This window comes from Ovis aries, chromosome 1, assembly GCF_016772045.2.
Source record: "Ovis aries strain OAR_USU_Benz2616 breed Rambouillet chromosome 1, ARS-UI_Ramb_v3.0, whole genome shotgun sequence".
Lineage (NCBI taxonomy): Eukaryota > Metazoa > Chordata > Mammalia > Artiodactyla > Bovidae > Ovis > Ovis aries.
In genome coordinates, this window is record NC_056054.1 from 265,111,192 (window position 1) to 265,131,307 (window position 20,116).

General features: G+C 60.0%; 1 protein-coding gene across 9 annotated transcripts in view; it reads left to right on the plus strand.

The window, feature by feature from the left end:
• Positions 1-19,806, plus strand: part of TRPM2 (transient receptor potential cation channel subfamily M member 2) — a 51,479-nt gene extending 31,673 nt beyond the window's left edge. For 7 of the 9 annotated variants that reach the window (XM_027961066.3, XM_060406181.1, XM_042237659.2 and 4 more), the window contains 21 exons: positions 588-725; positions 1,985-2,114; positions 2,283-2,428; positions 3,251-3,363; positions 3,737-3,950; positions 4,431-4,549; positions 5,604-5,736; positions 6,197-6,368; positions 8,335-8,518; positions 9,560-9,741; positions 9,962-10,094; positions 10,774-10,861; positions 11,023-11,110; positions 11,715-11,872; positions 12,482-12,558; positions 12,742-12,843; positions 14,475-14,561; positions 14,992-15,097; positions 16,502-16,603; positions 17,768-17,884; positions 18,532-19,806. In XM_027961066.3, coding sequence (XP_027816867.1) covers positions 588-725; positions 1,985-2,114; positions 2,283-2,428; positions 3,251-3,363; positions 3,737-3,950; positions 4,431-4,549; positions 5,604-5,736; positions 6,197-6,368; positions 8,335-8,518; positions 9,560-9,741; positions 9,962-10,094; positions 10,774-10,861; positions 11,023-11,110; positions 11,715-11,872; positions 12,482-12,558; positions 12,742-12,843; positions 14,475-14,561; positions 14,992-15,097; positions 16,502-16,603; positions 17,768-17,884; positions 18,532-18,657 — 2,715 coding nt within the window. In that variant the 3' untranslated portion in view covers positions 18,658-19,806. The other 2 variants (XR_006057391.2, XM_042237670.2) reach the window with 2 other exon arrangements.
• Positions 19,807-20,116: the final 310 nt, after the last annotated feature.

Genomic DNA, 20,116 nt, shown 5'->3' on the forward strand with positions numbered 1-20,116 from the left:
GTGGTTTTGTGTGTGATGTGGGAAATGTGTTCTCTGGGAATTGCTTCCAGAAGATGGAATTGTCTGAGGATGTGTTTGTTTACTGATGGGCCAGGAAGCCTGGAATCATTGTAGACTATATCACTGTAGACTGCGTGTGTCTGGGGCTAGGGGCCTCCCACCCACACATGGCTCTGTCTGGTCCTCCTTGCTGGTCTTCTCTGTAGGAGACACTGCAAGTTCCCTTGAAGAGGTCACAGCATGAATCTATTAACAGACTGTCTTAGAATTTTACTTCATAGATGCTATCACATAAGACTAAGGAATGCTGGGATGCCTGGCGAGTAGCAGGGGTCTACATACGATGTAGGTAGTAACTGAGGGTTGCACTTTCTGGGTGTTTCTCCATGTCTCCAGAGTGGTGCTTAAGAGACCCCAGTGTGCATGAGTGTTCATGAGAACCATCTGAGTGTTGTTGGAAAAGTGGCTCTCAGGGCTCATTCTCCGAGGATAGTGGGGCCGAGCTCAGGTCCTGCACCCTCAACAGATGCTCCACCCGCCCCCCGCCCCCCTGCCAGGTGGGGGCACTGACTGTCTGCTGATCACAGGTGCAGAGAGTGAGTCGCCAATCCTCGTGCAAGCGTTCATCAGGCCAAGCTACCTTCACCATAGATCCGGTCCGGGATCTTCTCATTTGGGCCGTCGTGCAGAACCGCCGGGAGCTGGCAGAAATCATCTGGGCTCAGGTCAGCAGACTGCAACTATCAGTGGACCAGTGACAGGGCTCCAGCCCCATGGCTGCCCGGGTCAGTGGACTCTGTAGGCACGTTCCGCCCCTGGAGGGGCTGCTTCTCTTTCCACTGATGGTTGGGGGGCTCAGGCATGATCTGTTACTAAAATGGGCGCTTCCCAGATGCTGTCGCCTGAGGCTGTTGCTGGGCTGTCTGGGAACTCCCACCAGTCAGCTGGGCGGCTCCTGGTAACTGGGCCTGAGTATGGCTTCATTTTCAATGAAGGGGACTGGCCGGGCAGCTCCTGGTCACTGGGCCTGCATGGGACTTTATCACCAATGAAGGGGACTGGCTGGGTGACTACTAGGCATTGGGCCCGCATGGGGCTTTATCACCCATGGCGGGGACTGGCTAGTCGGCTCTCTAAGAAGCAGAACACTGCAGGCCAGGACTCCCCACATGGTTTTCCTTTATTTCAAGCTGGCTTTCCTCTTAATAGGAAAGTAAAGTTTCATAATTTTTCTCAGAGAGGCCTTGCTTTTCTAAGTCAGCATTTCCAGGCTGCTCTGAGAGCTGGCTCCCTCAGGGTCCTGGCAAGGCTCTGGCGACACCACCCCCCCACAACCCTCACCAAGGTTCTTGGAGGTATGCCCTCTCTCAAGGTGCTTGGAGGAGAGGGTAGGCGACAGAGCCGGCCTGACTGTAGCCTCAAGTATGCCCAGTGGGTCTTATTGGCCAGAAAAACCAAACTCAGGTTTCCAGGCTCTGACACCAACCCCTCACCCAGGCCAGTGCTGCCCTCAGAGCCAGGGCCTCTGGACTGAGTATTGAGAGCCTCCTGTGAGATTCTCTTGGCCCCCCTCTGGTGCCTGGGCCTGGGGGGGCCACCGAGGGTGAGGCCCTTGGCCTTGGACAGGGCCGTGTGATGGCCAGGTCCTCGTTTCTCCTCTTTGGCAGCGCTCCTTGCATGGGGTTGACCAGATGCCTGGAGAGCTCTGGGCCTTGTGCCAGCAGGGCTGTTTGAGTGCCTGTGTCCAGTCTATTCTTGGGGAGCAAGGGGGCTGCCTGGCCTGTGCAGGAGCCTGACCACCAGCAGGGCTTGCCTGTGACCTGGGGTGAGCCCAGAGGTTTATGTGGGAGGAGCCACACTGAGTCCTCACCCCGCAGCCTGTGCTGTCTCAGGGCCTCTGTTCTTATCAGCCTGGGTGGTGGCGTGTTGGGGGTCCCGGGGCAGGACCATCCAGAGCCTCATGGTGGCTCCCCCGGGAACCCAGAGCCAGGACTGCATCGCCGCAGCCTTGGCTTGCAGCAAGATCCTAAAGGAGTTGTCCAAGGAGGAGGAGGACACGGACAGCTTGGAGGAGATGCTGGCGCTCGCGGACGAGTATGAACAGAGAGCCATTGGTGAGCTTCTGGGGCCGCAGCCTCAGACCCGGGCCCTCATGGGCGACCCTGGGGTCCTCGCTCCATCCCTGTGCACGCTGTGCTGTCTGGAGGGGCCGCGCTCTGCCGCTGTCTGCAGCTTCCCCTGGTGAGGATCCGGCTGCTGTGACGAGACCTTCTCCCATCCAGGGGTCTTCACTGAGTGCTACCGGAAGGATGAGGAGAGGGCTCAGAAGCTGCTGGTCCGCGTGTCAGAGGCCTGGGGCAAGACCACCTGCCTGCAGCTGGCCCTGGAGGCCAAGGACATGAAGTTCATGTCTCACGGGGGCATCCAGGTGATGTTCTGGGGGCCTCCTTCCGGAAATACCTGCCTTGGTGCTACAGGAGCGGATGCAGCCTCTTGTGCACATGGACAGCACAAGAGGTCACTATGTCAGGTCCTGTGGGGACCCATGGATGGCGCCGACCATCGGTCGCCTGCTGCAGACAGGCACACCCTCTCCTCACTGTTTGCCAAGGAGAGAGCCGATGCTGAGTGAGAGCGCCTGGTTAGTTGTGAAAGCGGTGGCTCACCTCTGCATGTGATGGATGTCCCTACCTGGGAGCCCCCAGCAGGCCTCCAGGGCCAGGCCTTAGCTCCCCTCACCCCTGCTACCTGGGGTCCCAGGAGGGATACATGGAGGTGGCGGGACATCCTCCTGGAGCAGCAAGCACAGGACACTGCGGTGTTGCCTTGGTGATATGAAATGTGTAGAGCACCGGGGGCCCCTCAGAGCCCTGGCGCTTCCTTGGAGCACAGCCTCATCCCGTCACCACATGCTGAGTTGGCTATGCTGGATCCCAGGGGCTTGGTGGGGAGGAGTTCTGCCCATACTGCCCACCCCCAGGGAGAGCTCAGGGGGCCAGCTGGTGAGAGTGGGACAGGGGGACAGAGCCCAGCTCCAGGGAGCCCAGTCCTGCCCCCAGAACCTCTTCCTGGGCTGGCAGACTCAGGACCAGACCAGAGCTGCCCACTGCGCTGCCCATCACCTCACCTGTGGGCCTAGCAGAGTGCCGTGCTTGAGCCTGCAGAGTCGCTCCTCCTTGGGGGTCTCAGGGAACGCAGGGTCAGGGCGGGTGGGGGGCCCATCGCCCTGAAACCCTCCCTCTGTCCGCAGGCCTACCTGACCAAGGTGTGGTGGGGCCAGCTCAGCGTGGACAATGGGCTCTGGCGCGTGGTGCTGAGCATGTTGTTCTTCCCGCTGCTCTACACCGGCCTCGTCTCCTTCAGGTGCCGGCCTGGCTGTGGGGCCGCTGGGGCTTGGGGCCAGACCTCCTTTCCCAAATGCCCCCTCTGGGGGTCTTCACTGCTGCCACCGGTCCCAGGATGGAGGGGATTCACGCTGGGGAGGGGTGAGAACTGCCGTCGCCCAGTATCCACCGGGGGCGAGTCCCACCAAGGCCTGAGGATTTTTGGATAGCCCTAAAGGAACCCGAGGGCCCTTCAAGGACCTCTTTGCAGGGCCGTGTGGCTGAGCCTCTACCACGGCCATGCGTGCAGGGTGGGTGGCCAGCCGCGAGTCCTGGGCCTCCCTTCTGTGGTGCGACCCGTGGCTGAGCTGGCCCTTCACGGCCATGGTCTCCCCTGCCCATGTCTTCCGCAGGAACAAGGGGCAGCAGGCGGAGGGGGGCCTGGCCCGCGTCCGCGCCTTCTTCAGCGCGCCCGTGGTCGTCTTCCACATGAACATCCTGTCCTACTTCGCCTTCCTCTGCCTGTTTGCCTACGTGCTCATGGTGGACTTCCAGCCCCAGCCCTCCGGCTGCGAGTGCCTCATCTACGTCTGGCTCTTCTCCCTGGTGTGCGAGGAGCTGCGGCAGGTGGGCCAGCCCGCTCCCACTCCACCCGCGGACCCTCCTACCCCCAGGAGCATCCTGGCCTCGATCACTTTCTCACGGTGGCCCTCGGCCCCATGCCATGCAGTGAGCCCCACGTGGGCGCTGAGAGCTGGGCGAGGCCTCTTGGAAAGTGTGGCCTTTGCTCTGCTAGCCACTTCCGCCCTTGTTCCTCCTCCACCCGAACCCCTCAAGGCATTGGTTTTTGCTTGAAACTCTCTTATCACCCCAACGGTGACATCACTGAGTGGTGTCCTGGACTTTGTGAGTCCCTGGCTCCCTTGTGAAGGACTCTGCAAAATGTGGGGGCCCCCTCTTGGGAGGGGAGCTGGGCTCAGTGGGGGCCACCTCTCTGGCCAGCAGCCTCTCCCCAACTCTCAGCTTCCCAGGAAGTGGCGCCGGTTTCCTGGTGGGGAACTGAGAAGGATGACCCACAGCCCCGCATGTCTGTGCTCATCCCCCTAGCTCTTCTATGACCCCGACGGGAGCGGGCTGCGGAAGGCGGTGCTCGTGTACTTCAGTGACTTCTGGAACAAGCTGGACGTGTGCGCGATCCTGCTCTTCATTGCGGGGCTGACCTGCCGGTGAGCGGCCTCCCCTCCTGCTGGCCCTCCCATCCTATTAAGGGAGCAGACCCCACAGGGCTGGGCTGGGGTGAGGCTGGGAGCTGGGGCCCCTCACGGTTTCAGCACCTCTCTGGATATGTCTGTGCCGAGGGTGCCCTGCCCACGCGGAGACAGGGAGGAGCCAGGGCAGAGACGCGGGCTCTGTCACCATGGGGAGCTGTCTGGTGGGAGTGCCCGTGTCCCAGCTGAGAGCCCTAACATCTCCACAGCCCATCAAAGCCACATGTCTGCCCTGTGTGACCCCTTCATGAGCAGGAAGGGCTGGGCCAGCCTGCTGCTTCCCAGGGTGCCCACGAGGCCCAGCTTCTCTGCCTGAGGCTGGGCTTCTGGGCCCTCCTGGAGGCTCTGCCCCTGAACTTATACCCAGTTTTAGTGCTTTGGGGTCTGGGGTCACACTGGGGCTGGGGCCAGGCCTGGAGCAGCCAGCTGAGGCCCTGCTCCCCGTCAGGCTGTACATGCGGCCGGGGCAGCTGGGCAGGGGTTTAGGGCCAGGCCTGGAGCAGCCAGCTGAGGCCCTGCTCCCCGTCAGGCTGTACATGGGGCTGGAGCAGCTGCGAAGGGGGTTAGGGCCAGGCCTGGGGCAGCCAGCTGAGGCCCTGCTCCCCGTCAGGCTGTACATGGGGCCAGGCAGCTGGGCAGGGGGCTGGGGCCAGGCCCGGGGTGGCCAGCTGAGGCCCTGGTCCCCGTCAGGCTGTACACGGGGCTGGGGCAGCTGGGCAGGGGGCTGGGGCCAGGCCCGGGGCGGCCAGCTGAGGCCCTGCTCCCCATCAGGCTGTACATGGGGCCAGGCAGCTGGGCAGGGGGCTGGGGCCAGGCCCGGGGTGGCCAGCTGAGGCCCTGGTCCCCGTCAGGCTGTACACGGGGCTGGGGCAGCTGGGCAGGGGGCTGGGGCCAGGCCCGGGGCGGCCAGCTGAGGCCCTGCTCCCCATCAGGCTGTACATGGGGCCAGGGAGCTGGGCAGGGGGCTGGGGCCAGGCCCGGGGCGGCCAGCTGAGGCCCTGCTCCCGTGCAGACTCGTGCCCTCGCTGCTGTACACCGGGCGCATCATCCTCTCCCTGGACTTCACCATGTTCTGCCTGCGGCTCATGCACATCTTCACCATCAGCAAGACGCTGGGGCCCAAGATCATCATTGTGAGGCGGATGGTAAGGGGGGGCCCGAGGCACCCTGGGGAGGATGGTAAGGGGGGGGCTGAGGCACTCCAGGGTGGATGGTAAGGGGGGCTCTGAGGCACCCTGGAGCCATGGTAAGGGGGGCCTGAGGTGCCCCGGGGCACAGCACACCCCACAGGACCCCAAGTCAATACTGCTTCCACACCCTAGCATGCCTGTCTCGGGTCTTGCCTGAATGTTGCCTCTTCCAGGCAGCCTTCCCTGATATCCACAGCTCATTCCTGATCCCTGTTCTTGGGTCATGGTCATGACCCTTCCTACTCCTCATGGGGTGCCCAGCGCCCCTTTAGGCTGTCCCCTGGAGCTCCTGGCTCCATGCAGCCATGCTGTGAGGGTTGATGGAGTCTCGTCCACTGCAGGGCACGTGGGGACCCTCCTGTGGGCAGGGACAGTGTGGGGTGGTGTGGCTGCAACTGGTGCCCCCCTCCCACAGATGAAGGACGTCTTCTTCTTCCTCTTCCTGCTGGCCGTGTGGGTCGTGTCCTTCGGGGTGGCCAAGCAGGCCATCCTCATCCACAACGAGAGGCGGGTGGAGTGGATCTTCCGGGGGGCCGTCTACCACTCGTATCTCACCATCTTTGGGCAGCTCCCAACCTACATTGACGGTAGGAGGGGCCCTGACAGCTGTGGAAAAGGAGGTGCCACCCTTGTGGGGTTCCTCCAGGGTCACAGAAGTTGGAGGAGGGGAGGACTGGGCACATCCCACTCGCTCAGCACTGCCTGGGGCTGTGGCTCCTGAAGGAAGAGATGGGTGCACTTGGGGGCCCATCAGTTGAGTGGGGCAGGCATCAGCTGGCCGCAGCTGGGCTGTACCTTGCAGCTGCAGGGAGGTCAAAGTGGGTCGGGGGTGTGGCCAGGGCATCAGCTGACACCGCCCCCCCCCCATTAAATGCCACCCGATTCCCTCCGTTCCTCCCACTGCAGTCAGACATACGTCTTCCTTTTCTGAGTGGAGAGAACATAGAGTTTGTTCTCTGCCACGGCTTCACTGAGATTAATTCACATACCATAAAACTCGCCTGTAAAAAGTGGCCACTTCCATGGTTTTTAGTATATTTACAGAATCTAATTTTAGAATGCTTGTTCCAAAAGTCACCCCACACCCTTTAGTAGTCACCCCTCCCCCCCAAACGCAGGTGACCTGTCGTCTACTGTCTCTGTCACTGATGGTGTTGTTCAGTAGCAAAGACGTGTCATGATTGTTTTGGCCTCTGGGTCCCTTGGGTCCACATGAGTTTTCAGGTGATCTAATCAATTTCTCCAAAAAAGATATCCAGGATTTTGATTATAAACATGGGGTTTCTTCCACTTATTTAGATCTTTAATTTCTTTCCATAGTATATTTTATTTTTCAGTATGTAAGTTGTACTTCTTTTGTTAAATTTATTCCTAAATGTTTTTATTCTTTTTCATGCTGTTGTAAGTAGAATTGTTTTATTAATTGGATTGTTTACTGTATAGAAAAACACTATATTTTGTATATGGAACTTGTATTCTGAAACCTTGATGAATTTCTTTATTAGTTCTAATAGTTTTTAGGTGCCTTTTGGGGGATTTGCTATGATCATGTCATCTGCAAATACTTGTTCCTTTCCCATCTGGATGTCTTTTTTTAAGTACTTAATTTTGGCTGTGCAGGTCTTCAGTGCTGCGCTGGGTCTTCAGTGCTGTGCTGGGTCTTCAGTGCTGTACTGGGTCTTCAGTGCTGTGCTGGGTCTTCAGTGCTGTGCTGGGTCTTCAGTGCTGTGCTGGGTCTTCAGTGCTGCGCTGGGTCTTCCCCGCTGCACGAGGCTTTCTCTAGACAGAATGAGTGGAGGCTGCTCCCTGGTTGCAGTCTTGGGCTTCTCACTGTGTTGGCTTCCTTCGTTGTGGAGCACGGGCTCTAGGATGTGGGGGCTTCAGTAGTGTTAGTTCACAGGCTTAGTTGTCCCGAGGCATGTGGAATCTTTTTGGACCAGGGATTGAACCCATGTGCCCTGCATTGCAAGGCAGATTACTAACCACTGGACCAGCAGGGCAGGCCTTATCTTACAGATTTTTAAAGGCACTGAGTATATAGTTATGTTTTGTGATATTATGTATCCTTTACTTTTCTGCAAATGTGGAGCTGTGTTTTGGTTTGTAGTCACATGTTCCAACGTTTCTATGTTGCCTCTGCAGCACTTCTCCTTTCTGATGTCTCCCTTTTCTTTAGGACAGTTGTTCATTTTCTCTTTGACGTCTTTTCTGCCACATTCTGCTCCCAGGGTTAGGACCTGTGACTTAGATGACATAGTCTCTCCTGTGGATGACACACCCCCAGGAAGTGCCCTGGTGGGGTGCCTGGATCCCAGGGAGGCATGTGCCAGCCTGGAGTGCAGGTCTGGCTCTTGGGCTTTTCTGGCAGCGGGACTTCCTGCCCGCGAGGATGCTTGGTGTAGATGGTCAGCCCTTTCTGGCTTCCCTCGGGCTTGAGCTGACAGCTGAGGTCACCCAGATGTGTGGGGCTCCAGGCCTGCGAGGTCATTGCCCAAGGGCCCCTGTGACTCCACGTGGCTTTCTGGACTCACTTACCCCCTCATTCCTACCCAGGTGTGAACTTCAGACCAGACCAGTGCAGCCCCGACGGCACGGACCCCTACAAGCCCAAGTGCCCCGAGATCGACCAGGCGCGGCAGGAGCCCGTGTTCCCTGAGTGGCTGACTGTCCTCCTGCTCTGCCTCTACCTACTCTTCGCCAACATCCTGCTGCTCAACCTGCTCATTGCCATGTTCAAGTGAGTGCCACTTGCAGGGTGCAGACCCCACTGCCTGCCCCACCCCCAGGGTGGTGTGGATGGCGTGGAGCCTGGGACCCAGGACCTGGCTCAGCCCAGGCTGACCTGGTGACTGTGGCATCCAATCTGGGCACTACTGCTGGGGGGCAGCCCACGGGCCCTGTGCTCAGAGACCGTGGGCGGGGGCGCTGAAGTCTCACTCTTCCCACCCCAGCAGAGGGAGGTGGATGAGGGGCAGCGATTTGGCTGAGGTCATCTCTGGTGGTGGAGGCGTGCGTGTCACACTTGTTGAGAATCCTGTGAGGCAAGACGACCTGTCTTTGCTCTCCATATAAAGCAGGCGCACAGGGCCGGCCCTGACTGTGGTGCCCAGGAGGCCGGCCCTGTGGCTCAGGGCATCGCCACCCCCTCAGGCTCCTCCCGGCCTCTGCAGAAGAGCCCCTGGGGCCCGTGGCCAGTTTGGGCACTGTTTCTCTTCTCTTCATCAGCTAGGGTGATGAGGTCACCACTTGCTGACTTACCGTGTGCTCTGAACAGTGAGAGACCCTGCCCCGGTGCTGGGCTATGATAGACAGAGGCCAGAGGCCCGACAGGCAGCAGCTGTGTCTCAGCCCTGCCCAGCCTCCCTCCCCGCCTCCGAGGACCTCTGTCAGGGATCCGGGCCAGTTGACCTCTACCTGCACAAGACACAGGATGTGGAGAATGAGCATGTCGGCCTGTTGAAGACACTGTCCCTTCTGTTTGTCAGATTTAGGGGAATCAGACCCTTTTCGGGTCCAGTGCAGGACACCATCCATCTCCCAACACGTGAGGGTCTGTTTTGTTTTCTAGCGAGGTTTATGGGCTCTAAAATCTGGGTCTTCTTTCTTCATTCTCCTCTGGGCCCCCAGGGTGCTCAGCTGCCTTTCCTGTGTCTGAGTTGCCCTCCCTGGTGTGCCTTTGTGGGCTGTCATGGCGCACACTCAGGCAGCGACACAGTTGTGCATAACCCAGCTTGCGTGGCCCGTGCTCGCGGTAACCAGTGCTCCCCACACCCCGCAGCTACACCTTCCAGCAGGTGCAGGAGCACACGGACCAGATCTGGAAGTTCCAGCGCCATGACCTGATCGAGGAGTACCAGGGCAGGCCCCCCGCGCCACCCCCCTTCATCCTCCTCAGCCACCTGCACCTCTTCATCAAGAGGGTCGTGCTGAAGATCCCTGCCAAGCGGCATAAGCAGTTCAGTAAGCTGTCCCTCCCTCATCCCCAGAGCCATGTCTGGGGTGCAGCTGGGATTGGGGGGCAGCTCCTCTGAGCATCCTGGAAGCTCAGGGTTGGGGAGGGGACATGCAGTCCGCTCAGGCTCCCGGACTGCCGCCAGCCCACTGGGGTTGGGCATGGATGGGCTCTTCCGCCCCTCCCTGCGGGGCCCCCGGTGGGTCAGAGGCTCCCCTCCCCGGACAGAGAACAAGCTAGAGAAGAACGAAGAGGCGGCCCTCCTGTCCTGGGAGATCTACCTGAAGGAGAACTACCTGCAGGAACAGCAGCTCCAGCAGAAGCAGAGGCCGGAGCAGAAGATCCAGGACGTCAGTGACAAGTACGGGGCCGGGGATCTCGGCAGGGCTGACGCTGCAGCCCTGTGGTCCCCGAAATGCCTGTCACTTTGTTGTGGAGCAGGAGGCTCTGGGAGAAAGCGGCTTAGAAACGCCGGGGAAAAAGACCAGGGTGTTTGGATGGATGCTTGGCTGTGGAAGTGTTCTTCCTATGAACACAGGCCCACTTGGGTGCAATTCCTACATTGTAGCAAACTAAGACCAAAACCAGCAAACATTTCCCAAACCACAGTGTCCCCTCCTCCTTCCAAAGTCCCCACCGGTGCCCGGAGGCAGTGTCCCCTCCTCTGCCCAGAGGCTGCTCTGTCCTTCCTGAGTTTGTGACTGACAGCCTGTAGGCATATAGAGGTGAGGAACCAGGTGCGTGTGCTCTGCACACCTGCACCTCTGGTCTGGCCACACCCCTGGGCTATCGGGTGGCCCTGTGAGCCTGGGGCATCGCTGGTGGCCCATCTTCCCCCTGGGCCACTAGGCGGTGCTCATTCTCTATGGAACCGTAGAGTGTAAATCCATTCAAATCAAGAGGAAGAGGCCTGCAACTAGAGCCGAAGGAGCCTGCGCTGCTGGATGTGATAAGCTGCCTGCCTGCAAAGGGCACCAGGCTCTCTCCACTCACGCCCAGACCCCTGGCTGGCCGCGGGACTCAGCTGTGTCCTTTTGCAGGGCGGACACCATGGTGCGCCTGCTGGAAACGGCACGTCTGAAGCAGTCGGGCGCCGTGGAGCAGAGACTGGCCTCCCTGGAGGAGCAGGTGGGCTCCGGGCTGGGACCTCTGTTTCTGGGCACGGTTCCGATGGCCCTTCTGGCCAAGCCCCGGGTGTCGGGTGGCTGCCTGGGGGAGAGGGGGTGGGGAGCAGGGCATCCCATGTGCGGGCACCTATTGACCAATCTTGTTTTGAACGTGCGTTCCAGGTGGCCCAGACAGCCACAGCATTGCGCTGGATTGTGAAGGCCCTGAGGGACAGTGGCTTTGGCTCAGAAGAAGGTGTCCCCACTCTGGGTGAGTGGGTGGCTGTGCCAGCGGCTGGTCTCTACCCACCTGCGCTCTCTTGTGTCCGGGTGTCTGTGGAGTGGAGAGGAGCAGCCCCAGCACCTTGGGATGCTTGACCCACCCCACGGCTATATGTGCTGAGCGTGGCCAAGTCCCAAGGCTTGACCAGGCTGGGGAATTCAAGAGGTAGCCTGGCCCAGGCCCCCTGACCTCCCCGTGTGCATCAGGTCCAGCAGACCTGAGACCCAGTCACTTTGACTGGGTGACAGAAAGCACGTCTTTGCTCCCAGATTTGCAGCTGGCCAAGAAATGGTCACAAGCAACCCTCCTGGGCTGTTGCTGGCCCCGAAGGAGACGTCTGCCCTTTCATCCGGGCAGGCTTCTGGAAGGGCTTGTGCATCCTGCTGAAAACTAAGAGCTCTGCTGGGAGCTGCCCCAGGCAACGGGGGCCTGAGCCCAGGCCTTGGTCCTCCTGGGCTGCAGTGATGGGAACCCTGGGGAGGGTGCTCTCTTTGGGGCTGACTTTCAAACTGGGCTCAGGGAGGTGGAGGCGGCCCGGAAGTTTGGGGGAAAGGACCTCAGACGGTGGCCCTGTCCCTGTCTCCATTCCCAGCACCCCAGAAGGCCTCAGTGGGGCGGGACCCTGAGCTGGACAGCGGATCGAAGGCAGAGGACCCAGGTGACACCTACCACGTGAATGCCCGGCACCTGCTCTACCCGAGTTGCTCTGTCCTGAGATTCCCAGTACCCAACGAGAAGGTGCCCTGGGAAGTGAGTGCCTGTCCTGGCCTCACCCACCAGGCTGCAGGGGCCCAGAGTCCTGGGGGGAGTGGTCTGGGCCCCAGGGTGGCTGAGCCCACCACAGCCCCGATGGGCCACGAGGGACAGATGAAGAGGAAAGCGTGGTCCGTGAGACCCGAGGGGTGAAGCTGGGCCATGAACCTGGACACCGGGGCTGCTATCCACACAGGGTCCACTGCCCCGCTTGTCCTCAAGCCCCCGTCCCCAGAGAACAGCCCCTAGCCCCTTTCTGAATGCTGAGGAGGATGGAGGTGGAGAGTGAGAGGGAGCGAAGGAGGAGGCCTGGGGGTGTGCCCCCCACCCCAGGCCTTCTCTCTGGTTTTCCTGGCACATCCCGGCTGTCACTCCTCCCCAGTTTCTGCCAGGGGACTCCTCCCTCTGGAGTCCAGCCCAGCCCAGCCCCCCTTCCTCCCGCCTGGGGAGACCCCCCTTGACCACGGCTGGCCCAGGTGTGTGTGTCCTGAGGTCAGCTCAGCTCGGACTTCCGTGTCCTTTGGGCCCTCCCAGGGCTCTGCAGTCAGCTGTCCTGGGTGACGGCCAGCCTGGGGTGGTGACCGTCTGAGTCCCTGTGTCCCGCAGACGGAGTTCCTTGTGTACAACCCGCCCTTCTACACGGCCGACAGGAAGGACAAGGACCTGGTGGACCCCGTGGGGGAGTGAGTACCCCTGCTTCCTGCCTGGGTGGGCGCCCCATCCTCCCTGGGGGCTGGGACATGCTGGGAGGCATGTGGCGGGGGGCGCCTGTGCCCGGGGAGGAACCTCTGTGTGGACAGGATCACTGTGGCTGCTCTGCCTCCTGCCGTCTCTGTTGGGGATGCAACCTCTCCTCTCCCTTCCAGTGCCCTGGAACCTCTGTCCAGGATCAGCTACAATGCGGTGGATGGACCACTGGATCGGCGCAGCTTCCATGGAGTCTACGCAGTGCGGGACGGGCTCCCTCTGTGAGTGTACCCTCCCCCCGCCCTTCTCCAGCCCTCCTCAGCCACCTCTGCGGTTTCCTCCTGGGGTCAGGCTTCCTCTCCAACAAAGCTGGTGTTTTTCTGATTTGTTGTTCAGTCTCTCAGTCATGTCCAACTCTTTGGGACCCCATGGACTGCAGCATGCCAGGCTTCCCTGTCCTTCATTATCTCCTGGAGTTTGCCCAAACTCACGTCCATTGAGTCAGTGATGCCGTGCAACCGTCTCATCTCTGCTTCCCTTCTCCTCCTTCCCTCGATCTTTCCCAGCATCAGGGTCTTTTCAAGCTCTTTGCATCAAGTGGCCAAAGTATTAGAGCTTCGGCTTCAGCATCAGTCCTTCCAATGAACTTTCAGGGTTGATTAAAATTTTTCTGATAAAAACAAACAAAGTATAGAGGAAAGAAACATCAGCATAAAGTACTTTCTTACCAGCCCCGGAGGCCCACGCTTGGCAGTCTCCCTGGACACGTGTGGAGGGGTGGGGACTATGGGCTGGCCCTGCTGGCCTGGGTACTGTGCCCTGGTTCTCTGACACAACCTTTAGGACCTCCATTCCTGAAGTGTAGAACGTGGACAGGGTAAAACGTGGACCCCATTGTGAGAATAAAGCAGGGACGATGTTAAAGGGCTGCTGGGCTTACATTCCCAGGTCTGTGCTGTAGGGACAGTATGCCCCATGCACAGGTGTGGAATCAACACAGAGATGAAAGGGGACCCGTGGCGTCAGGCCCAGCAGGCGCTTGGTGGATGCCTACTGTGTGCTGGCCTGGGGTCTGAGGGTCGCTGGGGAGGCTGCACCACCAGGCCGGAGGCCGGGGACAGGATCAGTCACCTGGGATTTGGAGACCCCATGGAGCAGGTGGTCGTTGAGGGTAACTGCCTGTGGAAGAGGTGGGTGGTGGGCCTCTGGGAATGTTCTGGAGCAGGGAGGGGTGACCACTGGGGTAGAAGCTGTGGGATGGGGTGGTAGAGATGAGTGGGGCAGGGAAACTGAGGTGACCAGGAGCGTCTCCAGCCCTGGATGGGGGAGGGGATGGGCGGGGGGATACGGTGTGCAGGAAGAGAGCAGGGCCGAGAGTCACAGGCAGAGGAGAGGGCCATCAATGCCAGCCCAAAGGCCGGCTGAGAGTCACAGGCAGAGGAGAGGGCCGTCGATGCCAGCTCACAGGCAAGCCGAGAGTCACAGGCAGAGCAGGGGGCCGTCGATGCTCACAGGCGGCGGAGGCCCTTGGGCACAGTGCCAGAGTCAGTCAGGCGCTCTTTGGAGGGACGTCTGGGTGGGGCTGGTTTCTGCTCCCAGAGGCCCCTTTCCTCTCCAGCCCACCCCAAGGTAGCTGCTGCCCACCCTGGAGCCCCCGAGGGATGGGGTTTGCATTGGACAGGCCCAATGCATGACGCAGTCACCCAGCCTGGTCAAGGGGCCCTTGGGCTCTGGGGTCTGGTCTGGGCCTCCTCCCTGGTCCTGTCCAGGGGAGCTACCTGGGCTCCAAGAACCCTGAGCCAGGGCAGCTTTGGCTAGAGCTGGCACATAGCCCCTGCAGAGCCCCTGCCTGCTGCCCTGGCTGGGGTCTCCAGCCACTGGCAGTGGGCTGAGCTGACCCCTCTCTACCTAGGAACCCCATGGGTCGCACGGGACTGCGTGGCCGTGGGGACCTTAGCTACTTCGGCCCCAATCACACGCTGCAGCCTGTGATCACCCGGTGAGTAGCCCCTGATGAGCACAGTGTCGCCCAGCACCCTACCCCGTGGTGGGGCAGGGGATGAATGTGGGTGCCCCCAGGAGAGCCCAAACCCTTCTTCCCCACAGGCTGCCTCACTTCCCGGTGGGTTCCCTCCTTCAGAGGCCCCTTGGGGAGGACTTTGTCACTATGCAGACAAATATCCATACCAGTTCACCCTTTACTTCCAGAGTGACAGAGCGGGAAGGAATGGGTCCTGGGCATGGGCTTCTTTAAGGCTTTCGGTAGAAAAATACTGTCCAACAAGGCTGACCCGTTCTGGTCAGACTGGAGGTTACGGGAGCAGATGGTTCCTCTCCCCTGGAGCAGGTGCTAGTGGCCTAGCAGGTGGCCTCCCAGGCGGGGGCAGGGGCAGGGGCAGGCTGACCCTTCCCCTCGCATCCTTCTGTAGCTGGAGGCGGAGCCTGGATGGTGCCATCTGCAGGAAGAACGTCAAGAAGATGCTGGAGGTGCTGGTGGTGAAACGTGGCCGCTCCGAGCACTGGATGTTGCCTGGGGTGAGGCCCCCGCTGTCCCAGGCCCTGCACTCGCTTGCCTTCTCTGCCACCGACAGGTCACCAGCCACCAGCGGTCGCTGCCCTGGACAGCTTGGAAGCTGTCCCCATTCTGAATGACAAAGGCTGGTCCTTGCCTTAGAGGGACTGCTCTCTCCCGGCTCTTCATTTGGTGGTTGTGAAGATGGGTTCAGGCGCTCTTCGGAGCGTAAGCACTGACTGAGCACCTGCTGGGCCCAGGCACCAGGCTCAGGGCTGGGGCTGCCCCTGCAGAGTTCAGGGTTGGGGGGCCCATCTTGGACACGCACCTACCCTGGCCCTGGGGCCTGAGCTGAGCCCCAAGGGCAGGACAGTGTTGCTGGGGGCAGGGCAGGGCATACACGTGTCCTCAGCAGCAGCCATTTGCAGGACTGATGGGCTCATGGTGACATAACTGGGACATGTTCTGCTGGGCCTGTCCTGTCCAAGCAGCCCAACCACTCGGATTCTGACCCGTCCATCTGCCTTTTGCTCTCCCAAACCCTGTCATTACTCTGGGGTCGGAACAGACAGGTCCAGACAGGAGGACGGTGCACCCACAGGCCCCAGGCCAGTGTCCTGGTGCAGCTCTGAGGGGCCCCTCCCCTGAGTCTGCCCCTGGAGTCCATAAACTACCCCAGCTCAGCACGAAGCTGCTGGGTTTTCCCGGCATCCACCCGGTGGGGCAGCAAGTTAATGAGTGTGTGTGGGGCAGACCCCCTGAGGGTCTTCAGACCCCAGCCAGGATTCCAGGGCTCTGGATGGTCCGGCTCCTGCAGCCATAACCGCCGTGCCCTCCAGGTGAGGGAAGGTGAGTCCAGGCTGGGCCGTCTCCCTCCGAGGATTCTTCAGCACCCTTCAACCTCCCTCTCCAGTCTCTCTTGACATCTTCCGAGCAATGTCCCCTGAGGGACAGCTGAAGTTCCCGCCACCCCAGGCAGTGCAGGGCAGGGAGTCTCCCAGGCTGGAGCAGTAGATGTGGTGTGGATGAAAGGCGCCCTAGACGGGTGCAGAGGGGAGTACAGGTGCAGGCCCGTGTCCAGGGCAGGGTGCGTCAGGAGTGGCCAGGAGCCCAGGGCACTGGAGCCAAGGCTGGAGGTGGGGTGGGCATGCGCACACACAAGGCGCAGGTGGCAGAGTGGCAGAGTTCAGGGCGCTGGCTCCCTCATGGTGCCCAGTACCCCTCAAAGGCTGTGACACCTGGCCTCATGGGCTGACATGGACAGTGGGCTCTGGGCAATGTCACTCTGGCCCCGAGGCAGCTGCTGCCAGAGGCTCATCTGCCTGAGGCTCCAGGGGGCTGGCCTGCTGCCCATGCCGAGTGGGTGGCCAGAGGACACAGGTCCCAAACCGCCCTGCCCACCTGCCCCCACCTCCCTCTCTGCTCAGGGCTCCCGGGAGCCGGGAGAGATGCTGCCCCGGAAGCTAAAGCAGGTCCTGCGAAGAGAATTCTGGTCTTCCTTTGAGAGACTGCTGACTCAGGGCATGGAGGTGAGGTGGCTCTTCCACTTTGTTCCCACCTGTGCGTCTGGGCCCTGGGGTGTGTGGCCGTGCTGGCTGCTGGGCAGGCTGCAGGAGCCGGGTGGGGAGCCTGCTCCGAGCTCACTGCCCACAGCTCCTGGAGGGAGAACTGGGACCATGTGGCCTGGCTCTGGGCCCCTCGCCTTCCTTCCCTGTCTGGGCTTTCTCCTGAGATCAAGGAGGGCTCTTGGGCCAGGGCAGGCCTGGTGTCTGGCTCACATTCACTCTTGCCCTGAGCACAGCTGGGCACAAACACATAACTTGCTTTTTCAGTGAATTTGCAAAAGCCGTAGTTTTAGGTCTGTATTTCCGAATCCACCTTGCTCTTTTTCACAACCACATAGCACTCCGTGCCGTGATTTATTTAAGCAGTCCTTCAAGTGGGTGTCTGAGTCGCTGGTTCTGCCTCTGTTGCATCTCAGGATAAAGTAGGCAATTGCTGATATTTATGGCTTGACCTACAAACCCAGCAGTTCTGCGTGGTTTGTCCGCTGCAGCCCCTGAGGGAGCATCGCCGTCTCTCTTTTCTCTACTTAGTAAAAAACAATTAAACTTTATTTGTTGAGGTTAAATCTAAATAATATATATGAGCCTTTTTGAAGTGAGCAGTTCAGTGGCATTTGGTGCATAGACAGTTTGGTATGGTCCCCACCTCTGTTTAGCTCAAGAATGTGCTGTCACCCCCAAAAGGGAGCCTGTACCCTTGAGCAGTCACCCCCTCCAGCCCTGGCGCCCACGAGGCTGCCTTCTGTCTCTGTGGATTTGCCTGTTCTGGACATTTATTGTCGGTGGAATCATTTAGCGTGCGGCCTTCAGTATCTGGCTTCTTTCACTTATCCTACTGTCTGGAGGTCCACCCGTCCTTTTTAATCCTTCCAAGAGCAGTCGAGGCAGGTCTGGATGCCAGGCCAAAGACCAAGAGGGTGACAAGCGAGGCTGTGGGCTCCTATGATGGGTCAGTCAAGTTGAAGGCTGTGCTGGGGGCAGAAGGACAAGGCAGGGAGAGGCCAGGTGGGGCTGAGGCATGGTGGACAGCTGTGCTCACAGTGGCCCAGACCCAGAAAAGGCTTGGGGCCCTCCCTCTGGGAGAAAACCAGGGGATCGGAGGTCCATCACACTTTTGCTATCTCCCAGGTATACAAAGGATACATGGATGACCCCAGGAACACGGACAATGCCTGGATCGAGACGGTGGCCGTGAGCATCCACTTCCCAGACCAAAGTGATGTGGAGCTCAAGAGGCTGAACTCTGTATGTGGCCTGGGTTTCAGGCTTGGAGGAACAGGAGCTGGGGTCATCGGTGCTCTGGAGGGGCCCTGGGGCCTGCAGGGAGGGGTCTGAGGGGTTCCCTGGCCTGGGGCCAGAGCTGGCCAGGACCAGAGAAGGGGGCTGTGGGGTTTGAGTTGTACCAGAGGGTCCGTGGGGGCAACCAGGAGAGGCCAGAGGGCAGCAGCAGGTGGGTGGGGCAGAGGGGGACCCTGGGGCCTCCAGGCTCGTGCTCAGGTGAGGCTGGTTCATGCGCTCTTATGGGGATATCGTCCGTGTACTTTGATCCCCCTACAGACCCCAAATCTGGAACTGGGCCAGGAAGTCCCAGGGAACAAAACCCAGGCCTTGTCTGCAAGACAGAAAACTGTAGAATAAGGCTGTACCCACCCACCCCCGATGCTTTTGAAAGTTTCTGGGGCTTCACAAGCATTTTCTGATTTGTGCCTGAAGGGGGTGATCTTAGCACCATTCAGGAGAAGTACAAAGGCAGCGGTCACTAGCCAGTCTGTAGCAGGGCTGGGAGCCAGGCCTTGGGGTCCCCACCACCCTCCTGCCATCTACGGGTTTGGGGTGTGGGGTGAGGGCAGGGCCACTCGGGAGGGACTCAGGACTCACCTTTGTTTCCGCAGCATCTGCACTCTTATGACGAGGGGATGGCCATTCGCTGGCAGGTGGTGGATGAGCGCATCTCCCTGTGTGACAACCACAAGGTCATCCTCCAGAAAGTGGCCGCCTTGTTGGGGGCCTACTACTGACCGGAGACGCAGCCTGTGTCGCCCTGTGGGGGCCGGCGGGGCTGGTCCATCTACGGCCCACTGGGAATGTCTGCCCCTCATGGCCAGCTCATGAACTGGAGGCACTGGGGTACTCTGGGAGAAGAGTTGAGCAGGGCACAGGCAGGCTCCAGCCATGAGGCAGGGCCTCAGGGTCAAGGTGGACACTGGAACTCCGCCAGCCAACACTGCCTCTCCCGAGCCTGCTGGTGGCCTGTGGATGCCCTCCTGGCCACATCCTCTGAGCAGCACGTCCACCACCAGCGGTGCATCTGCCCTAAGCCAGCGCTCCCTGGAGAGTCAGCGCTTCCTGTGGCCTCCTCCTCAGGCCCACGGCCCCAAGAGGGCCTCCACTGTGCCTGAACTCGGACCCTCACCTGGCCTGGGGCAGCCTGGGACTCCAGTTCCCATGTCAGGGCTGAGCCCCGTGGTGGGGCAGGAGGGCAAGCTCCCACCTCCTCCTGAGTTGCAGAGGTCTCTGCCTGTGTGCTGCTCCAGGTCCAGGCGGGGAGGACGCAGAAGCACCGGGGGTAGGACCTCTCCTGCACGTGGTGCCCCCTCCTCCCTCCTCCAGGGAGGAGTGGGTCATGGGTGTGGACTGAGGGGCCCCCCAGGTTAGCATCAGTAACTCACAGACCATCTGCAGCCTTCGGATGCTGTGCAAACCCTGCACCAAACCCACCCTCCCCACCAGCGTCACTGGTCCCTTGTTTGTCCCTCAGATGGAGTTGCAGACATGAGCAGTGGTGGGGGATTGTGTCTGAGTCACAAGACCTCTTCCAGCCAAAGTCAAGCTTCCTGGGGCCCAAGGGGATCTCCCGTGGACACCCTACAGCCCCCAGTCCAAACTCATGACTGCTCCTCCAGTCAACAACCTTCCCAACACACACACACACACACACACACACACACACACACCCCTCCCTTCCCTCTTCCTCATTTTCCTAGGCCCCAGCTCCAGCCTCCAACCTGGGGCTCAACCGCTCATGCCTTCCCCTGCCCCTACCCTGCAGGTGCTCAGGCACTGTGGGGTACTTGTTTGTTTTTTAAATCTAGTATTACAGATCCAGCCAAACTAGCGCTTAAGTGGCAGCACCAAATAAAGACATTTAAAACTCATAGAGAAAGTTACTCGCTCAGTCGTGTCCGACTCTCTGTGACCCCATGGACTGTAACTCACTCTTCCTCTATCCATGGAATTCTCCAGGCAAGAATACGAGAGTGGGTGGCCATGCCCTTCTCCAGGGGATCTTCCCCCTCCCAGGGATCAAACCCGGGTCTCTCGCATTGCAGGCAGATTCTTTACTGTCTGAAACGTGCTTCTCATGCATCCTTTCCGAAAGAACTTGTCAAAGAAGAATTACAGAAAAGCGAAACACACTGTCTTAGTTAGCTTGGGCTGCGTAACAAAGGACCACAGCCGGACCACTCACTTTCCCAC